Genomic DNA, 27342 nt, shown 5'->3' on the forward strand with positions numbered 1-27342 from the left:
CAACATTCACAAAGGGGAATGGTCCCCTTTGGGACTCCTTCCCATTTGCAAATGGTTACCAACTCCTTTGAAATGTCGGTAAAAAGCGAATGTTTTGTTTGGAACAGACGGCTTTAACAATTCCCTTCAAAGTACTGAATCGCAAACACAAATTGCTATTTGGTAACATGTTAACGATAACAATTTGTGATTAGTACCTATATAAAAGCATTTTAGCATTCAGAAAATTACCCAATTCTATGAATTGGACTGTTTTCGACAAACAAAAATTATTTCTACATAGGGCCCCTGATTTGCCTCTAGAATAACATTAGTGGAGGATTATGACTTAATCTACAATAATTTCATAACCTGTAATTGTGGGCCTTTTTTCCAGAGTCGCACTAATTGGTGTTGAACTTTAATGTAAGGCCCCCATCACAGTGCACATAAATTCTCTATATTTTAATCAATTCAGTACAATTCAGATATGCTGACTGCATTGCCAAACCTTTGTAAATTATTGCAGTGTAATTTTACATATAGGAATAATAGGCCACAGGTATAAGGCTGCTGCCGCCATTTCTGCCATCTATGGTTCTTCTCTAAAGCAGATCTTCTGTTCATCTTTCATTATTGTGATATTTTCATGTTGTAGTGAATTAATATGTGTTATCTGTCTCTTCCAGCACTTCCCTGTGGTAAGAACAGTCACTATGAAGCCTGTGGGAACGCCTGTCCAGCCAGCTGCTCTGACACAAATGCCCCGGCCACCTGCACTAGACCCTGCGTGGAGACCTGCCAGTGTAATGATGGATACGTCCTTAGTGTCGACAAATGTGTCCCTGTGGGAAGCTGCGGCTGCACCTCCAATGGCTTCTACTACAAACCCAATGAGGAATTCTGGTACGATAACCACTGCCACAAGCGCTGTAAGTGTGACCCAACCCTTGGCATGGTGGTCTGCCGGAACACCAAATGCAAAGACAGCGAAAAATGCATGCTGGTCAATGGAGTTCAAGGCTGTTTCCCAGTCAGCTACTCCACCTGTACCGGTGGAGATCCTCACTACACCACCTTTGATGGATATAGATACGATTTCATGGGCACCTGCGTCTATCAACTGGTTGGACTCGTCTACTCGGATCCCTCTCTCACTGCCTTCACAGTCACAGTTCAGAATGACAACCGAGGAAGCAAGACAGTTTCATACACCAAAGTGGTGACACTGGAGGCCTACGGCACAACCATAACCCTCAGCAGAGACTTCCCTCGCCAGATCCTGGTAGGTATATAACCGCATTAGTCAGTGGATACATAGTCACTGCTAATTTTTGGGGGGTATTAGGTAACAGCTCAAAGTTAAGCATATTCTAAATATAGTATTTTAGAGTTAGACAGCTCAAGCCATAGTTCCAAAAACAAAACGTCTTTCATAATGTGAGTGCCAAATATGACCACAGACTCCTAACGGCTTATCCGCTTGTCAGGTGGAACACTGGTCAGTATTTTGTTTCCTTTCCAATCACAATCGCCTATCTTTGCAGATTTCACAAATTTATGTGAAACCACTGTGGATTTTATGTCTTTTGAAAACCAATAAATCGAAAGGACTTTTGGCATATGACATTTCCAACGACACAGAAGCTGTGGGTCAATCATTAAATACCAGGATAATGAAAAGTGGGGCCCTGCTATTGTGAGGGAGTAGGGTGGATATGGAAATTACTTTGGGAACAAAGGATAAGAAGCACAAATGTGTGCCAGGAAGCAGTGCCAAGCAAAGGACAGAGCACAGTACACATGGGCGTGGTAGAGGTTGGACAATCACACAGTGGAGGCTAATTGAGCTGTTCCTATAATACCTTTCAACTGACAATCATGCAGCAACATGTTCTAAGGTTACCGGCAGAGCGAACACAAAAGAAACCCAATGCTCAATGGATAGTCATACCACAGATCAAACAATTTTGATGCCGCAAATTCCTTTCAGTGTGATAGGTATATCTTCAGACCCATACTTGGGAATTCTACTAGATTTACCCCTAAAGGAATATTAGTTGCAAGGGATATTTTAATTTAAAAATGTCACGAAAATGGAAATGGTCGAGGGGCTCACTGTACTAAAATGTGGTATTCACTTTCACTTTCTTACAAAGTTATGTGAGACAATTTCATCAAAATAAAGGTGACCCATGCTATTCTGTGTTGAATATTGAAACGCCTGCGTGCACTCGGATGACTGGGACCATGGGATTCATGTCTATCAAGAGAAACGTTTTTGGCATACTTTTATGCCACACTTGTAACCACAAATCACACTCATTGATAAAGGCTATCTTAGTAAAGTGTTTTTTTCAAATGATAGTTATTTTTTTAACGGATTTCCAGGTATTACATATTTAATTTTGCATTCACCCATAAAATCCCCCACCTGTGCCACCCTAAAGTATGGCACACTTATAGATAAGTAAGAAGTACAAGTATTTGAAGCGAAATCACTGATAACATAAACATTAGGATGTTATATCTCCCTCGATCAAACGGCAGGTCAGACTGTGCATTATTTGATTAAATGCCGAATCAGCATTGAAGTGAACTTTCAGTATATTTGGGTGGGACCTCAACCTACATGGATTTGCTTTTCACACTATCACCCAAGTGCCTCAAACATCATTTCTCTAACCACCGAATGCTACTCTGAAACCACCGCATTCCTTGCATTCCAAATCGGCTCTTTTAGTTGGGTGTGTTGATACATGCACCATGTATCGTGGCGTGACTGTCAGTGAGCAAGCGAACGAGGAAAGTGACCACGTCTTTCTTTTCTTCCTTCTTCAGGTGGATGGCCTTCTCACAGCGCTACCATTTTACTACGAAACTAACAAAATGGTTGTTTACATCTGCGGTGGAAAGGGAATCGTCAAGACGAACTTTGATGTTACAGTTACATTCGACTGGAACAGCCATGTCACGGTCACAGTGCCCAGCACATACGCCAATGCAGTCGGTGGCCTTTGTGGAAACTACAACAAAGTTAGCAGTGATGATCTGACCATGAAGAGCGGGGTCAAAGCAACCAGTGTTACTCAGTTTGCTGACAGTTGGAAGGTTAGAGATGTACCTGGGTGCACACCTGAGTGTACTGGGAGCTGCCCACTGTGCACTGATGCTGAGAAAGAAAAATACAAGAGTGACCAATACTGCGGGGTAGTCAACAAGGTGAACGGGCCATTCAGTAAATGCTACGATACTATTGACCCAACACCCTTCTTTAATGAGTGTCTCTATGATGCCTGTCAGTACAAAGGGCACTTCACAGCATCTTGCAATGCCATCACTACATATGTTGCAGCATGCCAAGCCCTTGGCATTCAGATACAAGAGTGGAGAACGCCCTCATTCTGCAGTAAGTCGTATATGGATTTTCATATTCCGATTAGTACAGTGTTTCCTCCTGCAAATACTGCTTTTAGAATTCATGTGTGACCTTTCTCCAGAAAACTTTATTATTGGGCAAACATAATGTTGCATATTTCCAATTTGTGGGTTATTTATTTTCTCATATTTTTTGTCCTTGGGTGGTTATGCTTGTTTGCATCATTTTTGCCCTCAGAAACTAGTATGACAACAAAATGTCTTGCGGGATCTCTAAAAATGCTGTCTGCTGCAGTTAGAGACACTTTTTAATCAGTGGCTTTTCAATTCAAATTATACCCTCAAATACAGTTTTCAATTCTTTTTGTTGATTTTTTTTTTAGTAAGGTTTTTTTAGTAAGGTTTGAACTAAGGTGAGGTGTTGACAACATAGCACCATATATACTGTCATGCAAAAATACAGTGCATGCAATATCGACCAGCAGTTTTGTACTACAGAATGATTACTATGTGACATTGCTATATTGAAATAGTTATACAGCAGTCTGATGATACACGGCTAATAGGGTGTGTATGCACCCCAGCTCAGAAGTGCGTCTACTGACTGTACATACATGTCCAACTATAAAGTCCGTATCCAGTATGATGACAGTGAGAGAAGCGTGCTACAAAATCAGTATCAAAAGGGGACAATAGACTACATAAATCTGCCCAAACTAAACTTCCTAGCCCTCGCCCGTCCCAACCAATCACCCACAAATGTTGATAGTAACCTTGTTGCCAACTGTCAATCCAGTAAGTAAACCTTAAGTTAAGGAGCATGGTGACCATCAAAGCGCCCAGTAGTGTGCCTTGTTGTTGCTATAAATCAAGGGGTCAGGTATCTGCAGCTGCTTCATCCCCATTCATGGGGGTGTCTAGGGGAATGGTGTCATTGTAGGTTTCAGTCTGAAAACCATGCAGTACGATGTCCCAATTAGCGGTGAACGGTAGATTGCACAGCTCTAAATTATCTTCTCTGTGCAATGTCTCGCTTTCTGCCTGTGCCCACACCAGTAGCGACCATCTCCAGGCCTCCAGAGGTGAGGGGGTTCTGGGGATCTCTAACGTCTCCCGATGAGACACTTAGCTGTCAGCATGCCTAAATCGAGATAGAGGGAGGTGACCTTGTGCCTCTTACTCCTGCGAAAAAGGTCCAATATGCATACTTCCTGTGTGTGCAAGTGGATAATTGGGTTGTGACATTCTCCCACTAATGAGTTAGGAATGGACATGTCCACAACTTATGTTGGAGGTCAGCATCAGACAGATGGCATCTAGGACAAACTCAGTCAGTCAACAGCTTTATTTCGATTGTTACATCATAAAAGCGACAGATAAAAAAAGCACAATCGTTTAAAATTTTGTATCTAAAAACAAGGAAAACAAATACAGGTTTTTATACAAAAACGGAAAAGCGAGTTATCAAACAAATAAACAATTAAAAGTCATCAATTAAACAGTGATTAACAGCCGTTTTGCCCTGATTGACCAAGCCGATGACAGAAATTTCGAAAGGCTAAAAACATACAAGGGCCGGGTATCTGATATTAAAATTCGAAGTGCCACAGATGAATGCCTAGTGCCCAAGGCCCTACACACGGGCTTAAGCCACGTTTGCCTTGGGCTAACATAGGCCGGGCACGCAAAAAGAAAATGTTCAATTGTCTCTTTGGGAGTGCTACAGGAGGGACAAGATGCAACTGTCTGGTAGGGCGGTTTCCAGCAAGATGTTAGGGCACGCACAGGGAGGGACCCCACTCTAAATCTAAAATAAAGGGCCCGATCATATGGCTTCCAGACCAAATCTAGGTAGGGCTCCAAACAGGGTGAGTCCTTATGCACTAAAGATTCTTCTGTGAGCCTACCATGAGAAGGATCCGTGGAAATTCTGCTTCTAACCCAATTCCAATATAAGGTTTTCAAGGCTGCTTTCGGAGGGGAAGACCTGTTTTCCCAAGCTTCACTAAGGCCTAGTTTGCCAAGCATAGACTTGACATCAGTAAGCCATCTGATCCTACACTAGCCTACCATCGACATCACCTCTGCTAGGCCTTTAGCATACTTGGCGAGTTCGGGGACGCGCCATAGCCTAGCCCATAAAAGCAGTTTTGCTACGTCACTAATTTGCTGGCAACCAAGGTCCAAAAAGAGGGGTAGCGTGGGTGTACTCTGCGGGAGAGACATAATACATTTTAAAAACGTATTCTCAGACCTAGTTAGGACGCTGATGTTAGAGGTACCCCAAAGTTCAGCGCCATACAAAGCGGAACTAACTCCCTTTGCCCTGTAGATATCCAGAACAGGGGCAATGGGCTTGGTTGAAGAAGATCTCTGCTCTCTAACAAGTGCCCCTATAACCCTTTTGTGGTTAAGAGACATTTTTAGTAAATGAGGGGTCCACTGCATGGAATCTGTAATACGGATCCCTAGATAGTCAAAAACAGAGATCCTTTCCAGAGGGGTTTCACTAAGAACAGGGGGTCGGCCTAATTTTTTTGGGGGGTTTAATACCAGGTACTTAGTTTTATTTGTGTTTATTACTAGGCCCCGTTGGTCACAGAAGGTCTGAATGTTGTTTAAAAGTCTCTGTAGACCCGCCGAGCTTTTTGAGATTAGAAGCGTATCATCGGCAAAGAGAAGGGTGGGAATTCTCTCCCCTGCCAATGATGGTGCGTCCGAAGGTTGTTTGTGTAGATGGTCCACAACCCCATTCACATAAAGTGAAAAAAGGGTTTGAGCCAGGACACAGCCCTGACGCACCCCTTTTGCCACTGGGATCCTGCTAGTTTTCTGGCCATCGGTACCCCAACGTACCTGCGCATAATTGCCATCATGCAGGCGCACTAAGATGGAGAGGATGTTTAGTGGAATCCCCATTTCAGCTAACACGCCCCATAACTGTTCTCTGGGCACAAGGTCGAAGGCAGTCTTCAGGTCGATGAATGCCAAATAAAGACTGCCTCCGCCTATCACTACCACCTTCCAATATAGTAGTAAGAGCCTGAAGGCCTACTCTATCGTGCCCGTTCCAGCCCTGAAACCAGCCTGATAGTCCGACAGAATCTCTTCGTCCTTAATCCATTGGAGGATTCTTTCTAGGAGCACCTTTCCCACAACCTTCTGGGTTGAATCCAATAGACTTATTGGTCGGTAGTTGGCAGGGTCGTCCCTCCGGCCTTTCTTAAAGATAGGGACAACCTCTGCCCCCTTCCAAGATTCGGGAATGGCTTCTCCTTTGTCGATTGCACTAATCAGAAGGTGAATAAGCTTCCCCCACCTCTGCAGGTTTGAACGCAGCAGATCCCCCGGAACTCCGTCGGGTCTCGCTGCTTTCTGTGGCACAATTCACCTAATTGCGTGTTCTACTTCTTTAATTGTAAATGGGGAAACCATTTAATTTCTCGTGGGTACTAATGGTCCGTAGGATGCGGGGGGGGCAGGTGCCTCTTGAAGATTCGAATACAAGTTAGTGAAATGTTCGAACCAGGCCTGACCAGTTATGTTGCACGTTATAAAGTTACTATCAGGTCTGTTCCTTTCCCTAATAGTATTCCAAAAACGAGCTGCATCCCGCCCAGTGCTTGCTTCTCTTAGAGTTTGCCAGTATTCGTCTTCCCATTCCTTTTTTGCAATCCCAATCACTCGTTTGTATTCTGCTCTAGCCTTCAGCACAAGGGGCTGCGATTTTGTCCTAACAGCTTGAATAAGGCACGCCTTCAATTCTCTGCATTTTGACGTATACCACCCCTGCTTATCTTTTGACCTGGGGTGGCCATCCGGCCTACCTATACGTACTTGCGCCTTAAAAAGATTACCAATCGAATTGATGGTCTCCTGGAACATCAGCGTAATCCTGGGTATAGCAGAATGATCTGAGGAGATTGTTGCCATCTCACTTAGTGTAGCTTCCAAAAATTGATCTATGGCCTGTAATTTTGGTGCGTCAGAGGCTACTTTCCGCCATTTGAGACGCCTACCGTAATTAGACAGAGTGACATCCGATGTTGACCTTTTGGCTGGTGATAAGGTTGGGGTACTATGATTTAACCATAGGTGCCTTAGGAAAAGCGAAAGGAAATTATGATCGCTATCTATGGTAGGTACTACAGCCATATCCACAACAGACTGCCAAAGGTCAAAATCAAGCAAGATGTAGTCGATCCGGGAAGAATGGTTAGCCCTGTTGTATGTATGACTGCCCAATGGGTCAGAGGTGGTTCTTCCATTAACGGCTCGCAGGCCGTGCTCCAGGGTCATAGAATTTAACTGGATCGCCCTCTCTGTCCATCTCTTTATCGGCTCAACAGATAATGCTGGGATACCCCTCCTCACATCATCCTCTACCACACCCAGAATATCTTCTGCGGAAAGTGGTTCGCACGTGCAATTCAAGTCTCCTACAATCATAACTTGGGCATCCTCACCACACTCATCTAAAGCTTTCTCCAGTAATACTATAGTGGGGGAAAAAGAGCTACCTCTAGTACCTCTGGCATACACATTCAGAATCTCTAGGTGCCCCCTAAATCCTGGGCCTTTCAGTGAGATTCTAAGGATGTCCATTGAGCCACTATATTTCTGAGTAATACTACACCCCAAAGAGATATCCACCCAGATGAGGAGTCCCCCCGAAGGCCGGCCCCTCCCAGATGGTGACTGAAGGGCAGGCAGATAATATGTGGAATATCCAACTTTGTAAACAGGTTCAAGGCTCCAAGTTTCCTGGAAGATGCAGATACAGTGCTGTTCTACCTGTGAGTGCCATTCGGGGAGGTCCAGATTCCTACAAATGCCCGCTATATTCCAACACATAACCCCCATCATCGGTCCATTGCCATCGGACCCTCACTGTACATGTGCAGAATTCTTTATACAAGAAGCACTAGTGTCGTCTGAATTCACAACCTCCGCTACCACGTCTTAGGGGTGTTACCACAGTCAGCCAAACCCTCCACTTCCATGGAGGCAGGTATAGAATACGCTAGGGGCCCTGACTGTCAATCACAATCGCTCATACCCGAGAGGGCATTAAATCTATTTGACACATCCAAGGGGGTCAGTGGGGTCAGTGGGCCTGTTATACCTCTCCATCTAGGACCACAATGACTCTGTGGAATATTATGCCACCCAACAGATCTGTTAGGAGCCAAGGGGTACAATACATGGGGCACAGGCCAGTTGCTTCGGGGTGCGGGATGATGACTAGGTCTATCACAAGCTAAGATCCCAGGATTTACTGGGGGACCTACCAGGGGTCTTGGATAGAAATACGTTAGGTCGTAGGGAGTGATAAGATTACTTCCACTCCCCGGGAACCAGTTTAATATGTGCCTAACAACTCCCTGCTCTCTGAAGTTGACAATAATAATATCCCCCTGTAGGTCCTTAACCCTGCGACCTAGCCACGGGAGGCGCCGAACATGCAAGATCTCGCCATCGATATTACAGGGGAGAGGTCTATTCAGGGCCAACCAATGCATAACTTTGTGCTTTAGCTGGAAGAAACCCTCTCTTGTACCTTCTGCTAGCGCGGGAACTCCAGTAAGGACTACCACGTATGGTACTGATTCAGGGGGTAGCTCAACTGTACGCCCATTATACTCTGCGGTCACTGCTTGCGCATTACATACCCCTCTATTGCTATCAGGTTTTGGGTGGAGAATACTGTGCCCCCCCACAGCTACTCTATCGTCATTCTGTGCAGGCTGCTCAATAGTTTTAGGCGGAGCCTTCTGCTTAGCACTAATGGTGGATTTAGTGGTTTTATTTGCCTCTTTGCTGCGAGTAGTACTAATAGCAGCAAGTGCTGCGGAAGCTGGAGAGGGCAGTACCGATTTCTCAAAAGTTCTTAACAACCCAGTATTAGCAGCAATGGTTTGCTCTAGGGTCCCTAACCTTTGTTCCAACCTGTCTAGAGTTTGTTTGATAGGGAACATAAGGGATTTGATTAGCTGTTCTATGCCACCTAGGAGAGCAGGAGATACTACCTCATTCCCCGTAGGTTGTGCCTGTAGGGATGTGGTTGCTGGCTTATCTAAGGACAATACAAGAGATTTAGACGGTTTACCAAAGTCTGAGTGACTAATTTTGGCTTTAGGTTGCTCACCCCCCCTCTTTCTCCTTTTACTAAGAGGGGGCCCCAGCACCTTAGAAGTCGCTTTTTTCCTAGCTCTATTCACATGTGCGGTCCCTACAACTATAGGACATGGCTCATGATGAATCTCCACCACTGTGGTTGGGCCTGTAACAGGGAGTACAGGAATAAGAGACAAAGGAGCATTTATGTCGGGTACAGGAGATTTTTCGCGAAAGAGTACGGGAGTGCTGTCTAATTGAGATGCATCAGGGCCTTCGGATAAGCTAAGGATACTCAGAGGAGGTGAAACAATCAATTGTAGGGGGTCTAAAGATGGGCGTCTACCCTTCATGGATTCAATCGAGCGACGACGCTCGATTCGTCGCTCAACCAGTGCTTGCTCCCTATCCGCTTCTAGTAAAGTCCTAGTAAAATAACCATCTAGGGTCCCTTGGTTCAGTCCCCCTGCTAACAGTGATATACCAACAGTGGGACTTGAAGCCATGATACTCCCTGACAGCTGTAATGACCACCAACAAACAATCCTGCTCGGGCGAAAGAGACACGGCCCAGCCCAGCCTCCCTCAGCCTCTGACGGCCTCAGACGGCCCGCCCTTTGCCCGGGCTTTGCCCCGGGCGCTCCCGCGCAGCGGGAACAGAGACCAGTGATAAGGTAAGTGGTGAGGAAGGGGCGGGGCAGGCTGGGAGAGCGACCCAGGTGTTGCGGGTCTCGACCTCACGCAGGGACTCCTGGTACTTTGAGTCCCTGCGGGTCAGCTCGCAGCCCTGGAGTTCCCCACACACACACCAACAACAGCAATGATGCCCCAGAGGTCCTCACAGCACGCAGAGTCACCGCAAGAGGGAAGAACGAAGCGGGACCCGCGCAGTGGGTCCGGCGAGGAGCAGCGTTGGAAGCAGGTAAAATCCCAGTTCTGGTGGTCCAAGACAGCAGCAAGGACAGTTCTCTGGTCCCAGGCAAAACAAACGGTCCCAATGGTGCTACACAGCTGCAGGAACTTATTTGCTGAGGAAGGGGCGGGGCAGGCAGGGAGAGCGACCCAGGTGTTGCGGGTCTCGACCTCACGCAGGGACTCCTGGTACTTTGAGTCCCTGCGGGTCAGCTCGCAGCCCTGGAGTTCCCCACACACACACCAACAACAGAAATGATGCCCCAGAGGTCCTCACAGCACGCAGAGTCACCGCAAGAGGGAAGAACGAAGCGGGACCCGCGCAGCGGGTCCGGCGAGGAGCAGCGTTGGAAGCAGGTAAAATCCCAGTTCTGGTGGTCCAAGACAGCAGCAAGGACAGTTCTCTGGTCCCAGGCAAAACAAACGGTCCCAGTGCGATGAAAGTAGTGGTTAATTTTGGCGAGAGTGAGGTGGGCCCTAGGTAGAATGTATGACTGAATGAGGCGGAAGTGAGCAGTGCAGGGGACTCAGACCAGGCTTTCTAGTATGGCAGCCCATCCTTTGTCCGTAAACACATCATCTTCCCAGTGGCGCCGCAAATGTAAAAGTGACGTCACAGTGAATCTGAAAAACGGTGTGAAAGATGTTTGCCCTACCCCATAACATGTACAAATTGTATTGTCATGTGCATGGGATGCTCCTACTACATGTCACTCCATTTGACGCCTAGAGTTGAACAGAAGGAATTGGACTGGGGGGAGGCTCTCCTCCTCCACTACTGTGCCGTACGGCATCAGAATACCATCCCGATAGAGGTCTCCCACAGTGTGTAATCCAGCCTCCAGCCAGGCAGCAGGTTCCACTGTTGTGGTAATGGTGCATCCTGTAGGTGTGTCGCAAAGAGGTAGCGCCGAAACGTAGTGGACCTGGGAGCGGGTTAGATACAAACTCCTTTAATAGCAACAATACGCAGTATTAAGTTGCAGTTATTCCGGTGGTTTACTGCAAGTACAGGGGCGAAAGAGGCGATGGGTCACTGAGAGAATCTAAGGCGTGCCAGCATGGCTGTGTCCGACAACCACTTGCCACCCACTGGAGCTAGGAGGCAAGATAGTACTGTTCCATGTTTGCCACCAATAGTCCATCCTGCTCAGTGGGCAAATATAGCTTTGACAATGCCGCCCTGCAGTGCAAGGCATCCGAAATGAACTCCTTCATAATTCCTTCAACGGAGCGAAAGAAGGGGGGTGAAACGTAGAGAGGCAGGTTGGTAAACTATTAGAGCAACTGGGGTAATGCCACCATTTTGAGAAGGGCTATGTGGCCCATAACTGATAGCGGGAGCCTGCGCCAGAAGGGCATTTTGGATCGATTGGCTGTTGTAGCCCTTGTAAGGTTACCGTCATATAAGTTAGCTGGCAGTTGATACACCCTGACTTCCAAGTATCGAAATGTGGCAGTTTGCCACGTTATGGGAGATCCACTGAGAGCAAAAGTTGGGTCAGGGTAAGTGGGGGCAAACGGAAACAGGCACGATTTAGCTCAGTTAACTCAGAAAGAGTGGCAAAACAGGCAAGTGTGTGGGCTAAGGCACCAGGAACTGGGCGTAGGTACCGAAAGTACAGGAGCAGATTATCTGCACAGAGGGGAATCGCATGGATGGTGTCTTCCAGGGTCATACCCCAGTCTGCGCCTTGTGTTCGGAGAGCCATAGCAAGCGGCTCACCTGCGAAGGAGAACACCAGTAGGGAGAGTGGGCAACCTAGGCAGGTGCCTCTGCATATCCAGATGGGGTCCAACATGTAAGAGCCGGTTTTGGCTTGGGCTATGGGTTGCGTGGATAGTAGTTGAATCAGGAGAAAACAGCTACAAATACTATACCAGGGCAGGGTGGCAAATAAAATTGTCCTTTCTACGGAGTCAAAGGCCTTCTCCAGATCAAGCACCAGGCATCCAGAGTGGGGCCATTGATGCATGGAATATTTAAGGACACAAGAAAACGCTGCACATTTAAGGAGGTATTGCGAGCCGGGACGAACCTGTTTTGGTCAGAGTGGACAAATGGCGGGACCAGTGGCACCAGACGATCCACCAGAACTTTGGCCAATATCTTGTAGTTGGTGTTAAGGAGAGTGAAAGGGTTATAAAAAGCCCAAGGCGGTGGAATCCCTGTCATGTTTTGGCAAGTAGATAAGCAAAGCCTTGAGTAGGGACTCGGGAGGCTAGAAGCAGATAGGGCCCCGTCTTAAAGGGCATTCCATTAATGGGCCCATAGAGAGGCATCTGCTTTATAATACTTGGCCAGCAGGCCATCCAGTCCTGGGGACTTGCCCGTCGCCAGGGCCCTAATGGCCTCCTGTTTTTCAATGAGAGTAATGGTTATGTTGAGGTCTGCCCGTTGTTCTGGCGTGATGGGAGGTAGGTGGATCGTGGAGAAGAATGCGTCTATGTTGGCCTGGCTAGTGTCTGTGTGTGACCGGTAGAGCGAAGAATAATGACATGTTAGTTCTTCGTGTGTGCCATGCTGAGTATGGAGTAGGCCTCCCATAGTGGATCACAATAAAATGATAGGGTGTCTAGCTGTTCCTGGCATATCAGTCACCTTAGCAGTTGGTCCACATGGTCAGACAAGGCATGGGTACGAGAGGAGTGCGCAGCAATGTTAAGACAGTGCCGATGTTCCCGCAGCAAAGTGTGTTCGCGGCACGCTTCCGCTAGTAGGTGGGCATGCTGGGGGTCATGTATCTCCCGAGTCTTGTGTCGTAGAAGAGCATGCTCAACTTAGGAGATGTCGCCATCTAGCTGTTTGCGGATATTCCAGTTCAAACCCAGACAATGTCCTCTGATGGTAATCTCGAAGGCGTCCCATCCTATCAGTCTGTCGGAGGCAGAGTTGCCCTTTAACTCACAGTAGTCAGCAGTGGCTGTGTCCATGAAGGGGCGAAATATAGGGTCTTCCAGTGCCGTGGGTTGGAAGGGCCACGTGGGAATGGCAGGGATCTCTATCTCCCATGCAAGTTGTAGGTTTCATGGATTGTGGTCCGAGTGAGTATGCCCTAGGTAGTCTGTTTGCAGGACAGCAGGTAGAAGGTTGGCCCGAGCCTATAAAGCAATCAGAACGTGCAGATGGTGTGTGGAAGAGTAAATACTCCCCTGGCATAGGAGGGATAATCTGTGGAGAACACTTGGCCCCTCCACCACTTGTGGATACCGCCAGCCTCAGTTAGTGTTACATGGGTGGATCTACGCTTGGGAAGAGGTTTACAAGCCAAAGATATACCACCACTATGTGAAGGATGGATGTACATCAAGGGCTTTAGTGATATCCTGTGTGACAGCGCTACACAATAAAGCAGAAGCGAGCTGCGCATGACGTAGGGATTACCTTCAATAGAGACCAGGCCCCGGGCAGTTGCAAGGAAACAATTGTTAATAAATGCATAAAGAAAACAACACAATAGCAAAGCAGTGTATGGGGGAGCATGGGCTTAAGGTGCTGTATCCATGACCAGGTTACATAATGTCGCCTGCTGTCTGTGAGGTCTCCTCAGGTAGGTTAAAGGAATTTGCACTAGTGAGCTACATGGTGGAAGAGCGTTTCGTGCAAAATAGCATCATGAGCCCGGTAATTCAGCAGCCGGAATAAGAAGGGCCCGGAATTGGTGCCCTGGGGCCTTCGGACAGGCACACGGTGGGCACGTTCAACAGAAAAGAAGGGAGAGAGCGCAGCTCCCAGGAGTAGAACGCAGATCCAGCCCTCAACGTAGTGGGCTGCATCTTGGCCTTCGACTCCTTGCGGCAGGCAAACCACGCAAATATTGTTGCTTCTGGAGCATCCCTCCGCATCTCCACCTCTGCACTCTAGGATGTGTACGCGGCCAGCTAGATCCTGCAATATGGAGTACGATGCATAAGTTGCTGACTGTAGTTCAGCCAGTATCTGTACGATACGTACTTTGTCTGCCAATTTGCACTCGTCAGCGTGCAGCAGTGCGAAGTCCGCCGTTACTTTATCTATTCTATTTTTGACTGATGTGCGTGTTTGGTCGAGCGTTGCTCTGATCCTCTCCACCGCTTGTAACACCGTGTCTAGTTTGGTGCTCAAGGACTGAGATGAGCCCAGCAGTTCTGCAACCCCAGCTGGCCTTTATAGTCTGACGCCTGGCGTGGTGGCACAGGTTGTGTTTCTGATCGTAGGCGCTCCATGACAAGGTTACCTATGTCAGGCAGCCGAAGGGCTCAGGTTCGGTGGAGTGTGCCTAATGTTCGCAGTGCTCAGGCTAGCTGGTTCACCCAGTAATCATTAGTTGTGTGAGCAATACAAGATGCAAGGTCACTAGGCACCCAGATTAGCACGAAGGAAGGGTGCCTGGGGCTCACCGGCCAGGAGCACCATAGTACGAGTGGTTGCCCCTTCAAGAAGGGCCTGCTTGCTTGCACCCCGCATGTGTCGGGATGCCACAGCACGAGCAGCCCAAGATGGCTCCAGGCAGGTGGATCAGCTTTCGAGGGCGCAAGAAGTGACTTGATGCTTGACTCTCTCGTGTGCTATAGAGGATGAGCCACGGCGTTACTGCACGGACAGGCCACCCGAAAGAGGTCCACTGCGCCGGTCACGCAATACCTCACGCAGCAATGGGGGAGCCGCCGGGCAATGGCATCTTACTCCTCCCATGATGGCCTCCAGTTTGGCCCGCTTGTGGACACCTTTGCATGCCCAGCTGTGTCGCAGCACGTACTGCCCCGTGGTGCATGCAGTCTCCAGGCCTCAACATGCAGCAGTAGACAATCAGCAGAGTCAGTGTGTTGGCCCCCGCAGCCCCACATATAGGGCAAGGTTTACAGCAGAGATATTCTTTCGGGAGTGATAGTGTGGAAAAGTAGGGGGAGGCTTGCAAACAGGCAGTACTGTCAGTCTCCAGCACCAAGCGAGAATGAGCGGCTCAGCTCCACACAGATCAATGCAAAAGTGGAGAAGTGGCGAGACCAGCGGGAGAGCCCAGCCGATCCATCTTATGTCAGTTAGGAGAGCCAGGTGTAGGTGAAATGACCATGCAAAGCCTTTATTCCAGATGGGTATGTAAAATGTTAAGGTGGGAGCTGCAACATGTAGATCAGGGCATCGATTGCGCGTTATACGGGCAGCAGGTATGTTCCAGTGTGAAGGAGAGTGTGCCTGTGGTCTGTTTACTGGCAGCTGCCACCGGCAGGTGAGCACCTCAGTGGCATCTGGACCTGTAGCGGGGGTCCGGGCTCAGTCTAGCCCTACAGGCAGCTGCCTCCATCAGGCGAGCACTTCAGTGGCTTCTGGACCTGTAGCTGACGGTCCAGGCCCCGTCTAGCCCCCAATCCACATCTGTCACCCTGTGGCGCAGCACCAGTGAACAATCAGGAGCAGGCCCAGGCAGGTGCAGGCTGGTAAAGCTAACCCCGGCACCCCTCATCAAGGCGTCACCCAAGCAGCACCACCAACGTTGCCGAAGCCACCAGGCCTTGTCCCAGGCTGAAGCCCCGGCCGTGGGCAAGGCCGCGATCACTGCCCAGTACATGTATGTGGTCTCTGGTGCAGGGCTGCATCACCATCTGTCAGGTGGCTACCCCCGTTCACAGGTCCCCGCGCCTCAGCCAGTTCAGGCGGCTCCCCCTCACCCCCTCCCCCTCAACTACAGAGTCCCCACTTACCCCCAGTGCAGGTAGCACTGTTCCAGTTGTCTCCTGCTGGATCCCAGGTGCCTCTCCACCGCAGCCGCACAAAGGAAGGGAGGGGGACTTGGCAGCGCGACGGCACCGTGGCGCTCCCACACACCCGCAGGCCCGGCTAGTCGTCAGGTGGAAGCAGGTGCAGGCAGGGGCATCTGGGCAGCCATCAGGGCACCGGGCCATGAGGGTCTCAGAAACAGGTGGCTCCGCTCTCAGTACGTCTCAGAGCCCCAGCACGTGCACAGGTGAGCGGAGTGCTCCCCTAGGAGGACCAAGAGAACTGTTGGATTCCGTGACGGCCAGTCGGACCACCACAGCCGTCCCCAGCCCATCTCCAGGCGGGCGTTAGCACCAACCAGGTCGCAGCTCCTCGAAACTGCCACCAATTAACAAAGTGAAGGCAGTGGCTGATTCAGGGTGGTCTGCTGAGGGTGGTGTTTCACATGGTGATCCTTGGATAGGGAAATCGATTGAGCAGGGCCGTACTGGCCGAAGTGGGCATCAGGCCTTTCCAGGGCCTGCAAATGTTTAGGACGTTTTTAGACCTCTGGAGGAGGGGGCTGTTTTTGTTACCGGGTGCCGGTTTTGTAGCATAGTTGCAATACTGGCCCCAGCATCAAAAGCAGCACAAAGCTTTCCACAAGCTCACTCCCCCCACCCCCGGGGCCGGCCGAGCTCTTTGCCGGGGTCAGTTTCGGTTCTCAGTCCGGCACTGCTATCGAGGTTGTGGACGACAGGTCAAGAGGTTATGGGTTTCCGCTTGAAAGTTCATAGACAGAAACTCAGTTGTACATTTATTAAGGAATCACACAGCCGCAGCAAGCCACCGTGCTGTGCTGTGCTGCGCTGCTTGATAGGGAAAAGGAAGGATTGCGAAGTATTGAAAATCACACAGCGCATTCCTGTCTTTTCTATGCCTCGGTGCACTTTTGTCTGCCTACCGCCAACGCAGGCGCTCTTGCACCATGAAGCAAGGGTGTTGTAGGCAGAATTGTTTAGTGCAGGATGGAGCACCTTCCTGTACAATACAATCCTCTTTGGCATTTTCCTCTTACTAGGGGCCATATGTAGGAAGCCCAATACCGGTGGGTAACGGCCGATTTTCGGTAAATATCCCGTTACCGACCGGTATTCAGGCTTTTGGTATGTAGGGGGCACTTTTCAGGATTCGGTGAGTTACCGAATCGGTAAAATTACCGAATCGGTAATTTTACCGATTCGGTAAATACCGAATCCTGAAATGATATGTAGGGGGAGTGTGTGGTTGTTGTGGGGATTCGTTATTTACCACCAACTAAAAGTTGGTGGTAAATGACGAATAGCTGGAAAAAAGCATTTTTTTGCACTTTGAAGTGTGCAATGTGGCAGACATACATGCATGTATGTGTGCCACATGTGCACACATGCAGGAATCAGGGGTGCAACAGGGTGTCACTGTGACACCCTGCCACCCTTGATTGTGCTCCCCCCATTACCGAATCGGTATTTACCGAATCGGTAATGGTAACTGGCTTCCCATTGATTCCTACGGGCCTCCTGGCCCATAGGAATCAATGGGAAGCCATTTACCATTACCGAATCGGTAAATACCGATTCTAAATTACCGACCCATTCCGAATCGGTAAATATTACCGATGGATTATCTACATATCATTTACCACTTCATAAATACCGAATCGGCAAAATTCGGTATTTATGAAGTGGTAAATGTTAGGCTACCTACATATGGCCCTATGTGCGCTTCAGAAAACAGCACACATAGACAAAGAAACAAGCATTGGCATAGCCAATAGGTCTCGCCTTTGGGACCTTATAAGTATTTAGTTATGCAGCACAATATCCTTGGTGAAACAACATTAATTGTTGCATGGTTAAACACTCATAAGGTCCCAAAGGCGAGACCTATTGGCTATGCCAATGCTTGTTCAATCTGATGAGCGCCATTTACTTTGAACATGTATACTATGTCACTATCATAGACATAGAAAACAGATATTGGTTTCAACTGTTTGAAAACAGATACACACGGATTAAAACTGAGAGAAAGTGCACGCAAAATACATACACGGGAAATACATTCGTAAAATAAGTGGTCATAATAATAACTAAACAATTATAAAAACGCATAGTGCATTTAACATATATCCATTAAATGAAAAGTGCATCATCAGACCATTGAAATATACATGCAATGTATAGAATTGACAATTGTAGTGGAAATGTATCTATTTCATTATATAACAACATCTGCTGTCGTTGTCATGTATCTTAAAAAATTGCGCAAACCCCTTTCGTATAACATTTAAAAGTGAAGCATGCTGCGTAAACATGAGGCGTCAGGGAGATAGGATTAAGTACAGCTGATCCCTTAATTAGCATAGAAACCGCTCAAGACTAAGCCCGTAAAACACACTCGTAATTGAAATAAAATGCATGGCTGCTCAATGCCGAATTAAATATAAACAAGTAGGCGCGATTGAAGCTTAAGGTCAATAGAACATATGCCTGACTTTCGAAATGTGACACATAATGTGTGTTTATGATCTCAAGTGCCGATCCATGAATAGCATGTTGAAACAAGTGGGAATGCAAGTCCCATAATGCCTCATTGTAATCACATGCAAAATGTAGAACAGGCATGGAAAAGGCTAAAGGCATCTATAGTATGAATATCGTCCAGACTCAACAACCAAAGCGTAGCCTACAAAGTTATGCTAGTGTTCAGAAAAATCACGTGCCATGCAACACACTATAAGTGAATGCGCAGCTTCACCACTGAACTTCGGACACGGGCGCCGAGTGGATTCCAGATGGGGAGGAATGTAAATGAAAAAACACCTAGTAGTGTTGATGTCAAGTGTTCTCTGCAGTAGATGCAGCACGCACGAGAGAGGTGATGAAAGAGAGAGGGAAGACCAAATGAGGGAAGGAGGGATGCCAAGGGAGCCTGAGAGACAGGAAAGGGGGACACTTGAGGGAGAGGAAAGGGGATAGGAGGAGGGGAATGGGTGAAGAGAGCAAGCAGAATTGCGCGAAAAGAGAAATAATAGGAAATATGAAAGGATAACCTTTATAGAGAGAAACTTCTCACTCGCAGACATTTTAGATGTGGGTTCAAGTGGGTGGTATTTATTATTTCTGGCTACTCCCTTGGGTGCCACCAAGAAGGAGAGACAAAATAAAGCCCTGATTGCCGTTTGACACCGGAGGAAAATGGGGACTGTGACAAAGGTGGCTGCCTCCAAGGAGACAGGAGCCAATAAAAGTTGAGGATAGGTCAATACGCCTCTCGCATGATGACTTCCGCCCCTGACACCGCTCCGCCAGTCTCTTCGACACACCACTTTGCGGCCCAATTACAAAGTCGCCCCAGTCGGTGTGCCTAGAGGAGGGATATTGACATATGAGAGAAAGAGAAGAAAACACAACCTGGCACGTTTTATTTAATCAGAGAACGAGACTCCTGTTCCCTCGGGTCCAAGGCGCCTCATCTGTGACACATCTCACATTAGCTGAAGATACCTCGTTCCGCGTCATTTATCATCCCGGGCTATATGCTCCATCACTGTGATCCCAAACATGCCTTCCTGTGAGACAAGCTAGATTTACAGTAGAAGTGGGCGGAGAGATCATCTTTCCATTCCAATCACGCCTGACCTACATGTGGCACTTTCCAACTAATGTGCATTTTCGCTGCACACCAGAAATGTAGCTCTACTACAGAAAAACGAGAGATCCACAAAAAATACAGGACGGTTTCTTCTGAAGCGCCGCTCAGATTCCTAAGGATTTCTCTAAGACAATCGTGTTGATGTTACATTTGTACCGCTGCCTCGTGGCATTTCATTGCTCTTACAATTACAAGCTGTCAAAGGCGATGAAAGCCTCACCAGAGAAGGGAAGGCTTTCAACTGTTGTGGACATTGTTCTCTACCCTTTAAAGCAGAGGTAGAGTGTGAGACGAAGGCATGCGTGCACGAGACAGTGTGCGCGGGCCGTTTCTGTTATTATTCCAGATTCAAATTGTTAGATCAATGTGCAAGTCACGTCTACCACCTAGTGGCGAATGAATATGCGACATTACATTACACGGAACGAAAAAAAAAAGAAGAGATATATTGAGACAAGCATTGGCCACACGGAAAGTGAAAGTAATGGCCCGGAGGAAGAGATAAGAAAGGCAGATGGTGAAGTAATGGCCCGGAGGAAGAGATTAGAAAGGCAGATGGCGCGTGCACGCAAGCTTCAGGACAAGAAAAGCTTGTGGGTAGCACTTTGAAAAGCCCCTTACTAAAAGTCGAGCAAGCAGCGCATGCGCTGCTCTAGGCTCGACCTAACAAACGAGGAGAAATAAAGATATTTCTTGTTACACCTTACCTGGGTAGGCATAGCATTCTGACACTTACCCGGGCCTACCAGTGTTGGTAAATCTTAGAATGCACCAAAATATATGGGTGGATGCGTGGGAACACCCATGCTCCACTCATAGAACACCTACCTGGAGCAGAGTAACGTAACACAGTTGATTTGTGCTGTGTTGTGTTGTGTTACACTAGATTTATCAAGCCACGCAGGACCACACCAGGTATCTTTGCGTGGCTTGATAAATGTAACTTAGTTGTTGTGTTGCCCTTGCTCCCCACTGCGTGGCACAAGAGGCACACAACTCTTTCATAAATATGCACCTCAGAATTTGCCCACCTCTAAATGGAACAGTAGAGCTATAGGTTTTGTTAGGCCAGCAGCACCAACAATTTATGGTGGCGATTCTGCAAAACCAAACTCTAAATGACCACCCATGTGTACTATGATAATCATATATTTTTTTTAATGCTTTTATTGCATTATTAACTTTTCAGTGCACTTATATCATTACTATTTCTCCCTGTACTTAAGTCATGCCATCGGTTTTTCTTAATGTACTGATAACATATAATTACCTTTTCTCAACTGTCTTAAAATCACTATTACTTTTCATCAGGGTAGTTACTATATAATAATTATACTCAATACTTACTAAATACTAATTCTTTTTTTCAATTAACTTACGTTAGAATTTTCTTCAAATTATTCACAGCATAATATTACTTTTTCTTAATGTTCTTGCATGATATTACTTTTTTGCATTGCACTTAAAATGTGTTACTTTTTACAGAAAGTGCTAACAACTAATTTTTTAGTGCCAGATACATACCTTGCAGTAATAATTTACGTTAAACATAGTATTACTTATTCTTTCTGCGAAATACGTAAGTGGTACTTTTGTTTTCTCAATGTATTCACATGATTTTATGTTTTCATAGTGTACTTTCAAAATGTAATTTGTTTCTCATTATGTTTACATTATTATTGTTTTCTTAATGTAACTGCATCATATTATTACTTTTTCACCACATACAAGATATTAATTTTCTCTGCCAACCTACTTTTTCTCTATGTGCTCACAAGATGGTGCTCTTTTTTCTCATAGGTCCTGCTTGCCCCGTGAATATGCACTATGAAGTGTGTGGAAATGGATGCCCTGTCACCTGCTGTGATCTTTCCGCTCCAGTAGGTTGCGATGCACCCTGTACAGAAGGATGCTTTTGCAACAATGGCTTCATCTTGAGTGGAGATAAATGTGTGCCAATCGCACAATGTGGGTGTGTGTACAATGAAAGGTACTACAAGAGGGGGCAAGATTTTTATCCAGGAGGTTTATGCGAGGAGCGCTGCACATGCGGTGACAATGGGATTGTGACCTGCATTAATGTACTCTGTGGTGCCAATGAGGAGTGCAAGGTGGTGAATGGCATCCAGGGATGTCAACCAATCACCTTTGGAAAATGCGTTGCATCCGGAGATCTTCACTACATTTCATTTGATGGCCTGTCTTTTGACTTCCAAGGCACCTGCACATACACACTGACCAAAGTAATTGAAGAAGACTCTGGACTGCGGGCATTCTCAGTCATAGCAGAGAATGAAAGCTACGGGAATGGCAATGTGGCAGTTACCAGGATGGTGGCCGTGTCTGTGGATGGGTATACTATCATCATTGAAAGAGGGATGAAGTGGAAAGTCAAGGTGAGTCCAAACCTGCATCTACTCATGTTTTAAGGTACCTTTCATCTGAGGGGGATGTGAGGGTGAGGCATACCTTGAGTAGACCACTCATGTACAAAGCAATACCTTAAAAGTAGTGGCGATCAAGGCTGGGAAATTTTAACAACAAGGCAAGTGGCATGACCTGGTATTCATTGTTGTGTTTATGGGCACAATGCTTCAGTAGTCCAACAGCAAAAAAGTCACATCTGAGATCATAAATTCAGGTGAAGAGAAGAACAGGTTACTTTCGTGTAACAATGTTGTCATGTTCTTTGAATTTCTCCTAAAACCCTTGTCTCCGTTTCACCATAAAGCCCATTGGCGTTGACTTTATGAACAGGAGCAAAGAGTGATGGAAACCCCAACCAGGGATTTATCTGTTCAACTTTAAAGCGAATCACTAGGAAATTTATGAAACCGGAATCTCATGAGGACAAGATGACAATTACATAGCACCCCGGCAGGCAAATAGGGAAAATTGGAAAGTTTGTTAATCAAATTACGTGTCTGCCAAATTGAGGGACTTAAATCTTTCACTAAGGTAGCGGTTAAAAGACTGTCTTTTTTTAAGTTCTCCGTTAGGGTAGAGGTTTCACCACCCAAATGTGTATGTCTGTAATGGGAGAAGCCATTTTGGTGAAAAAATAGATTGTCTCAAAAATTGGGGTTAAATTGTCAGTGACCATCTACTAGTCTCCCCATCACGCAGAGCATTAGGAGCTAGTATGTTAGGGACATCATATCCAGCTTTCACAAAGGTGGAAGTGGTTCAAGGGGGTAATTCCACCTGACAAAGTGGTAGATAAATCAATTTAGACGGGTTAGGTGGTTTTCCACCATGAATGGTTGAATAAACTCAAGACTTTTGCATAGCTTATGTCCAAAACCTCAGAGACCCCGATTACGAGAAGTTAAACTTCCAAAGGTGTGATAGATCTACCTTTACCACCCCCTCAAAATAAAGATGAGTAGCTGGATCGTGTATAGTCCTGACCATTCTTTCAAGTAAGGCCTTTGCTAGTCATCGCTTAGATCCTACACCATGGAGCCAAAAAGTTACTTGATGTGAAAAGGATTTGTATACAGAAACAATTAAGTGCACTCTTTGCAACTATTTTCCCGTGTCTGATTTTTATTAACAGGTTGATGGAGAAATTAACAATTTACCACTGACCCTTAATGACAGCTCAATATGGATCAACCAGGAGGGCATGAATATTGTTCTTCAGACTGATTTTGGTCTTACTGTACTTTACGATACTGTTTCTTATGTGATGATCAGCGTCCCGAGCACCTACAAGGAGAAACTGGGAGGCCTCTGTGGCAACTTTAATGGAAATAACAAAGATGAGTTCCAGCTGCCAAATAAAGAGATTTCCACTAATGTGAAGGACTTTGGCATTGCATGGAAAGTGGAGATTGCTGGAGCCGAGTGCACAGATGACTGTGTGGGTCAGTGCCCTGTCTGTGATGCATCCGAGATCGCACCATACGAGGGTGTGGATTCCTGTGGGATGATCACCAACACAGCTGGACCTTTTAAAAACTGTCACTCCAAAGTCAGTCCCATAGCCTACTACAACCACTGCACGTACGACTTGTGCGCCGTGGCTGGAAGCGGAGATATTCTTTGTAAGAGTCTTCAGGCCTACACGGCGGCATGCCAAGCTGCCGGAGTCAATATCTCATCATGGAGAAGCGCCTCATTCTGTCGTAAGTGAATACAATGTAACAATAAATATATTTAATGAGCAATCTTTTCCTACCCTTTACTAAATAGGATTATGTGCTGCATCGAAAAAATAAAAAGGTTAGATTAACAAATCATGAATTACAAAAGCCATAATGATAACCTTCTAAAATTATGAAAAGTAGTCATGAATGAAAGAAAAAAACCTAGTACAGTGCATAGACACAGGCAGTCATCAAACTCTGCAAGCAGCTCTGCAATGAAGAGTTAGGTCCAGCAAGTCCATTTTTTATTTTGATGAAGAGAAATAAAAAGAGGACTGAAAGACCGAGCCGCCTTGAAAGGGTCATGTCGGAATCAAATTCAAATAATCTTTATTCGGGTATTAAAAATATCCATAAAAGATACATATTATAAACAGTCCTATTTCCGTTGTAAATTTGGACCAATATACACATTACACATAAATACAATAATAATAAAAACCCATCAGCATTAGCAATTTAAAAACGGGACAATTGTGTGCATTTTTCAGCTCATTCAACCGTACAAGATTTCCCCGGTAGCGTAGGAGGAGAGACCCTTTAAAATACACTTGTCTACAGACAGGAATTACGAGCCAACCATGGGTAAAAATCCTTAGATCCTTCCAACCCTTAATAAGTCCGAGAGGATTAATCCTCTCCTCTAGTGTTCCTTAATTTTACCGCCAATCTTAGAAAGTGTACAGTGCTAAATAAGGTAAAAGGATCGGAAGAAAGTTTGAGAAATAAGAGAGCCACTTTCGCCTGTCTAATTTTAGATCGTCTTAAAATGGTTTTTAAAAACAGAGACCTTGGGTAAGCATAGAAAGGGCAAATTAGGACGAAGTGAAGGGTATCTTGCGGAGATCTTAGATCGCAGCCGCAACACCCTTTTATACTTACATTATTTACAAAATCGGCTGGGACTGACAGAATATGGTGCAGAAGGGTTAAACTGGATCTGGTCATCAGAAATCTGTCCTGTCTGTTGTACATGTTGGAAAGATAAAATTCCATGCCCGGGCATGATTTTGCAAGCTGATATGATCTTACTGTGATTTTCCGCCCTTCTCTGTCCTCTCTGGCCCTTGCTAAGTACCGCACGAATTCTGCCTTTATAACACCCTTGTCGGTAATAGCTAGTGTGAGAGGTTCATTAAAAAAGTTTGCATGGCCCAGACTACTCAAAACATCCCTTACATATTTGAGCCAGGGTATTCGAGACCCTTTATCCCCCCTCATGCAATCCTCCAGTATTTGCCTACTTAGGCTTGCCTCTGGATTTGTCCCAATTTTTATCCAACAGATAATGGGTTTGAGGCAAGCCCTCTCACTAAGGTAGGTAATACCCAGCTCCTCATGGACAATAAAGGAAGGGATGCATTGGGGCACTTGCAAAAGCCTTCTTAGGAATTTGTTCTCCTCCAATTGGATTTTTCCTAAATCTGTGAACCCCCACACCTCACTCCCATACAGAGTGTTTGCACAACATACCGCGCTATATAATTGCACTATTTCATTGGGTGACCAACGGCCAAGTCTACTCGCATAATTCATAATTGAACCCATCGCACTTGGATGTTGGCTACTTTTGTGCGTTACTAATGGTTTAAAATCAAGATCCTTGTCAAATAGTTAAAAACTTTTACTTTTTCAAGTTTATGTACTCCTATTGTGAAGCTACAGTTGGAATCATCTGCCAGAGGAAAGGGAGCTTAAAGGGATACTGCCAAATATAAAAACACTAAGGAAAGGAAGGTGGGATGCAGATAGTAAGAATATAATTGTATATTTGTATTGGTCAGTTAGTTTCTGCAAATTGCATTTGATCATTGTTTTTCAGGACTGTCTTTGTAAGATTTGCATGCATCTTTTTGACTCAGCATTTCAAGGTGTTATAGGATATCCCGCAAGGAAATAAGTGACACCTGAATATTTCCCGTCTAATGATTTTGCAAGGTGACCTATTTTGAAAACAAATGAATTCAAATGGACAAAGAAGGTCCTGATTCCCAAAAATGTATAAGGGTGTGACATTGCACCCCTCAACTAAATCGCATCCAACAAGTTTAGGGAAAACATAGGTTTTCTCCTAGATCGTGGGAATTTACTGAGAGCGGCTCATGATTAATCTGTGCAGGCAATGAATACAGGTGTCTAGGCATAGCACTCCACAAACTAATTCAGTTACCCGTCAAATAAACAATTGGTATTTTATTAGCTCTAGCCTTGACTTCTTGCTGTATCCTCTCCAGGAGGGACAATGCCTGGTGCCATTTGAGCACAGAAGCCAGTATTTCTGAAAAAACAACATTCAGCGAAGATATTCTAAAGCAAAAGTGGTTAGCAAAGGAGATCAGCATGAGAGTGAGACACACCTTTCTGTATTTTAAAAATGTTTTTGTTTATTTTTGCCTTTCAGCCTTCACCTGTGGTGCTAACAGCCATTACGAGCTCTGCACGTCCACCTGTGATTTTGGCTGCGCTCTTCTTGCTGGACCATCCCAGTGTACTAAACAATGCTTCGAAGGCTGTCAGTGTGAGGATGAATACGTCTTCGATGGGGACCGCTGTGTTTCCATGAATGAATGTGGCTGCATGTACAATGGAAGATACTTGAAGGTAAGTGCCATACCAGGTGTGTGAGGTCATCAGAGTTACTGTGTCACCTTGAATTCAATTCACCCATTCCAGATCTCTATTGAACAACAGGGGCCATATCATTTACAGATATGATCCCCCAGTGCAAAGCCGGCAAACTGTTTTGTTTTTGTATACACTCTCTAAAATGCACACATTTAAAATTGTCACTTAATTACCACATAATTTCAGACTGTACAACTCAGAAATAGTGATGCCTCTTTATGTTTCTGAGATTCTCTGGCTGAAAATCTTGATCTAAATAGCAGAAAGTCCAAGTTAAATTCATGAATTTTGAACAAATGGTTCTAAAACTTTAGACTTCAGCGGACCCTCACTGAATTACTACTGGGTCAATGGGACCGGGGCCCAAGCTACGCCTATGATCTGAATTCGAAAAACACTTTATAGGCATACAGAACAAGTACACAACAAAGAAATACACAAATTATTATATACTTTATGTAATTCACAAACAACAAATATACAGAAATGTAAATGTTAATGAGAAGGTTGCAGCTTTTTAAACGTTTTTTTCTTCCTAAAAGAGGACGTGATATGCTGGACTCTAGCATACCACGTGGTCTTTTTCGCTTCTAATGCATACTTGCTCTTTGTTACTACATTCTAGTTCTTCACTCAAGTCCACAATTTGTCCATACTATATTTTATTAGCTGTATTTGCGCGGCTCCCACAAATCAAACTAAGGAAGCATTTTCCTTGTTTATGTATACTTTAATGGATCTGTCAATATTATTTAATTTTGTAAACAGTTGTGCAAGCCACTGAGAAGTTAAGAATGGCTATTTTTAGGT

At 45.9% G+C, this 27342-nt stretch overlaps 2 protein-coding genes across 2 annotated transcripts in view; both read left to right on the plus strand.

The window, feature by feature from the left end:
• LOC146809162 (IgGFc-binding protein-like) overlaps positions 1–27342 on the plus strand; it is a 272114-nt gene that overhangs the window by 212766 nt on the left and 32006 nt on the right. The window contains exons 13-17 of the mRNA XM_085615956.1: positions 669–1264; positions 2821–3388; positions 21557–22152; positions 23316–23886; positions 26309–26508. The gene's annotated coding sequence lies outside the window, so the exon portion shown is untranslated. The remainder of the gene's footprint in view (positions 1–668; positions 1265–2820; positions 3389–21556; positions 22153–23315; positions 23887–26308; positions 26509–27342) is intronic.
• Positions 1–27342, plus strand: part of LOC146809163 (IgGFc-binding protein-like) — a 72900-nt gene that overhangs the window by 44917 nt on the left and 641 nt on the right. The window contains exons 8-12 of the mRNA XM_085614838.1: positions 669–1264; positions 2821–3388; positions 21557–22152; positions 23316–23805; positions 26309–26508. Coding sequence (XP_085470964.1) covers positions 669–1264; positions 2821–3388; positions 21557–22152; positions 23316–23805; positions 26309–26508 — 2450 coding nt within the window. The remainder of the gene's footprint in view (positions 1–668; positions 1265–2820; positions 3389–21556; positions 22153–23315; positions 23806–26308; positions 26509–27342) is intronic.

Source organism: Triturus cristatus, chromosome 7 (assembly GCF_964204655.1).
Source record: "Triturus cristatus chromosome 7, aTriCri1.1, whole genome shotgun sequence".
In the NCBI taxonomy this organism is placed as follows: domain Eukaryota; kingdom Metazoa; phylum Chordata; class Amphibia; order Caudata; family Salamandridae; genus Triturus; species Triturus cristatus.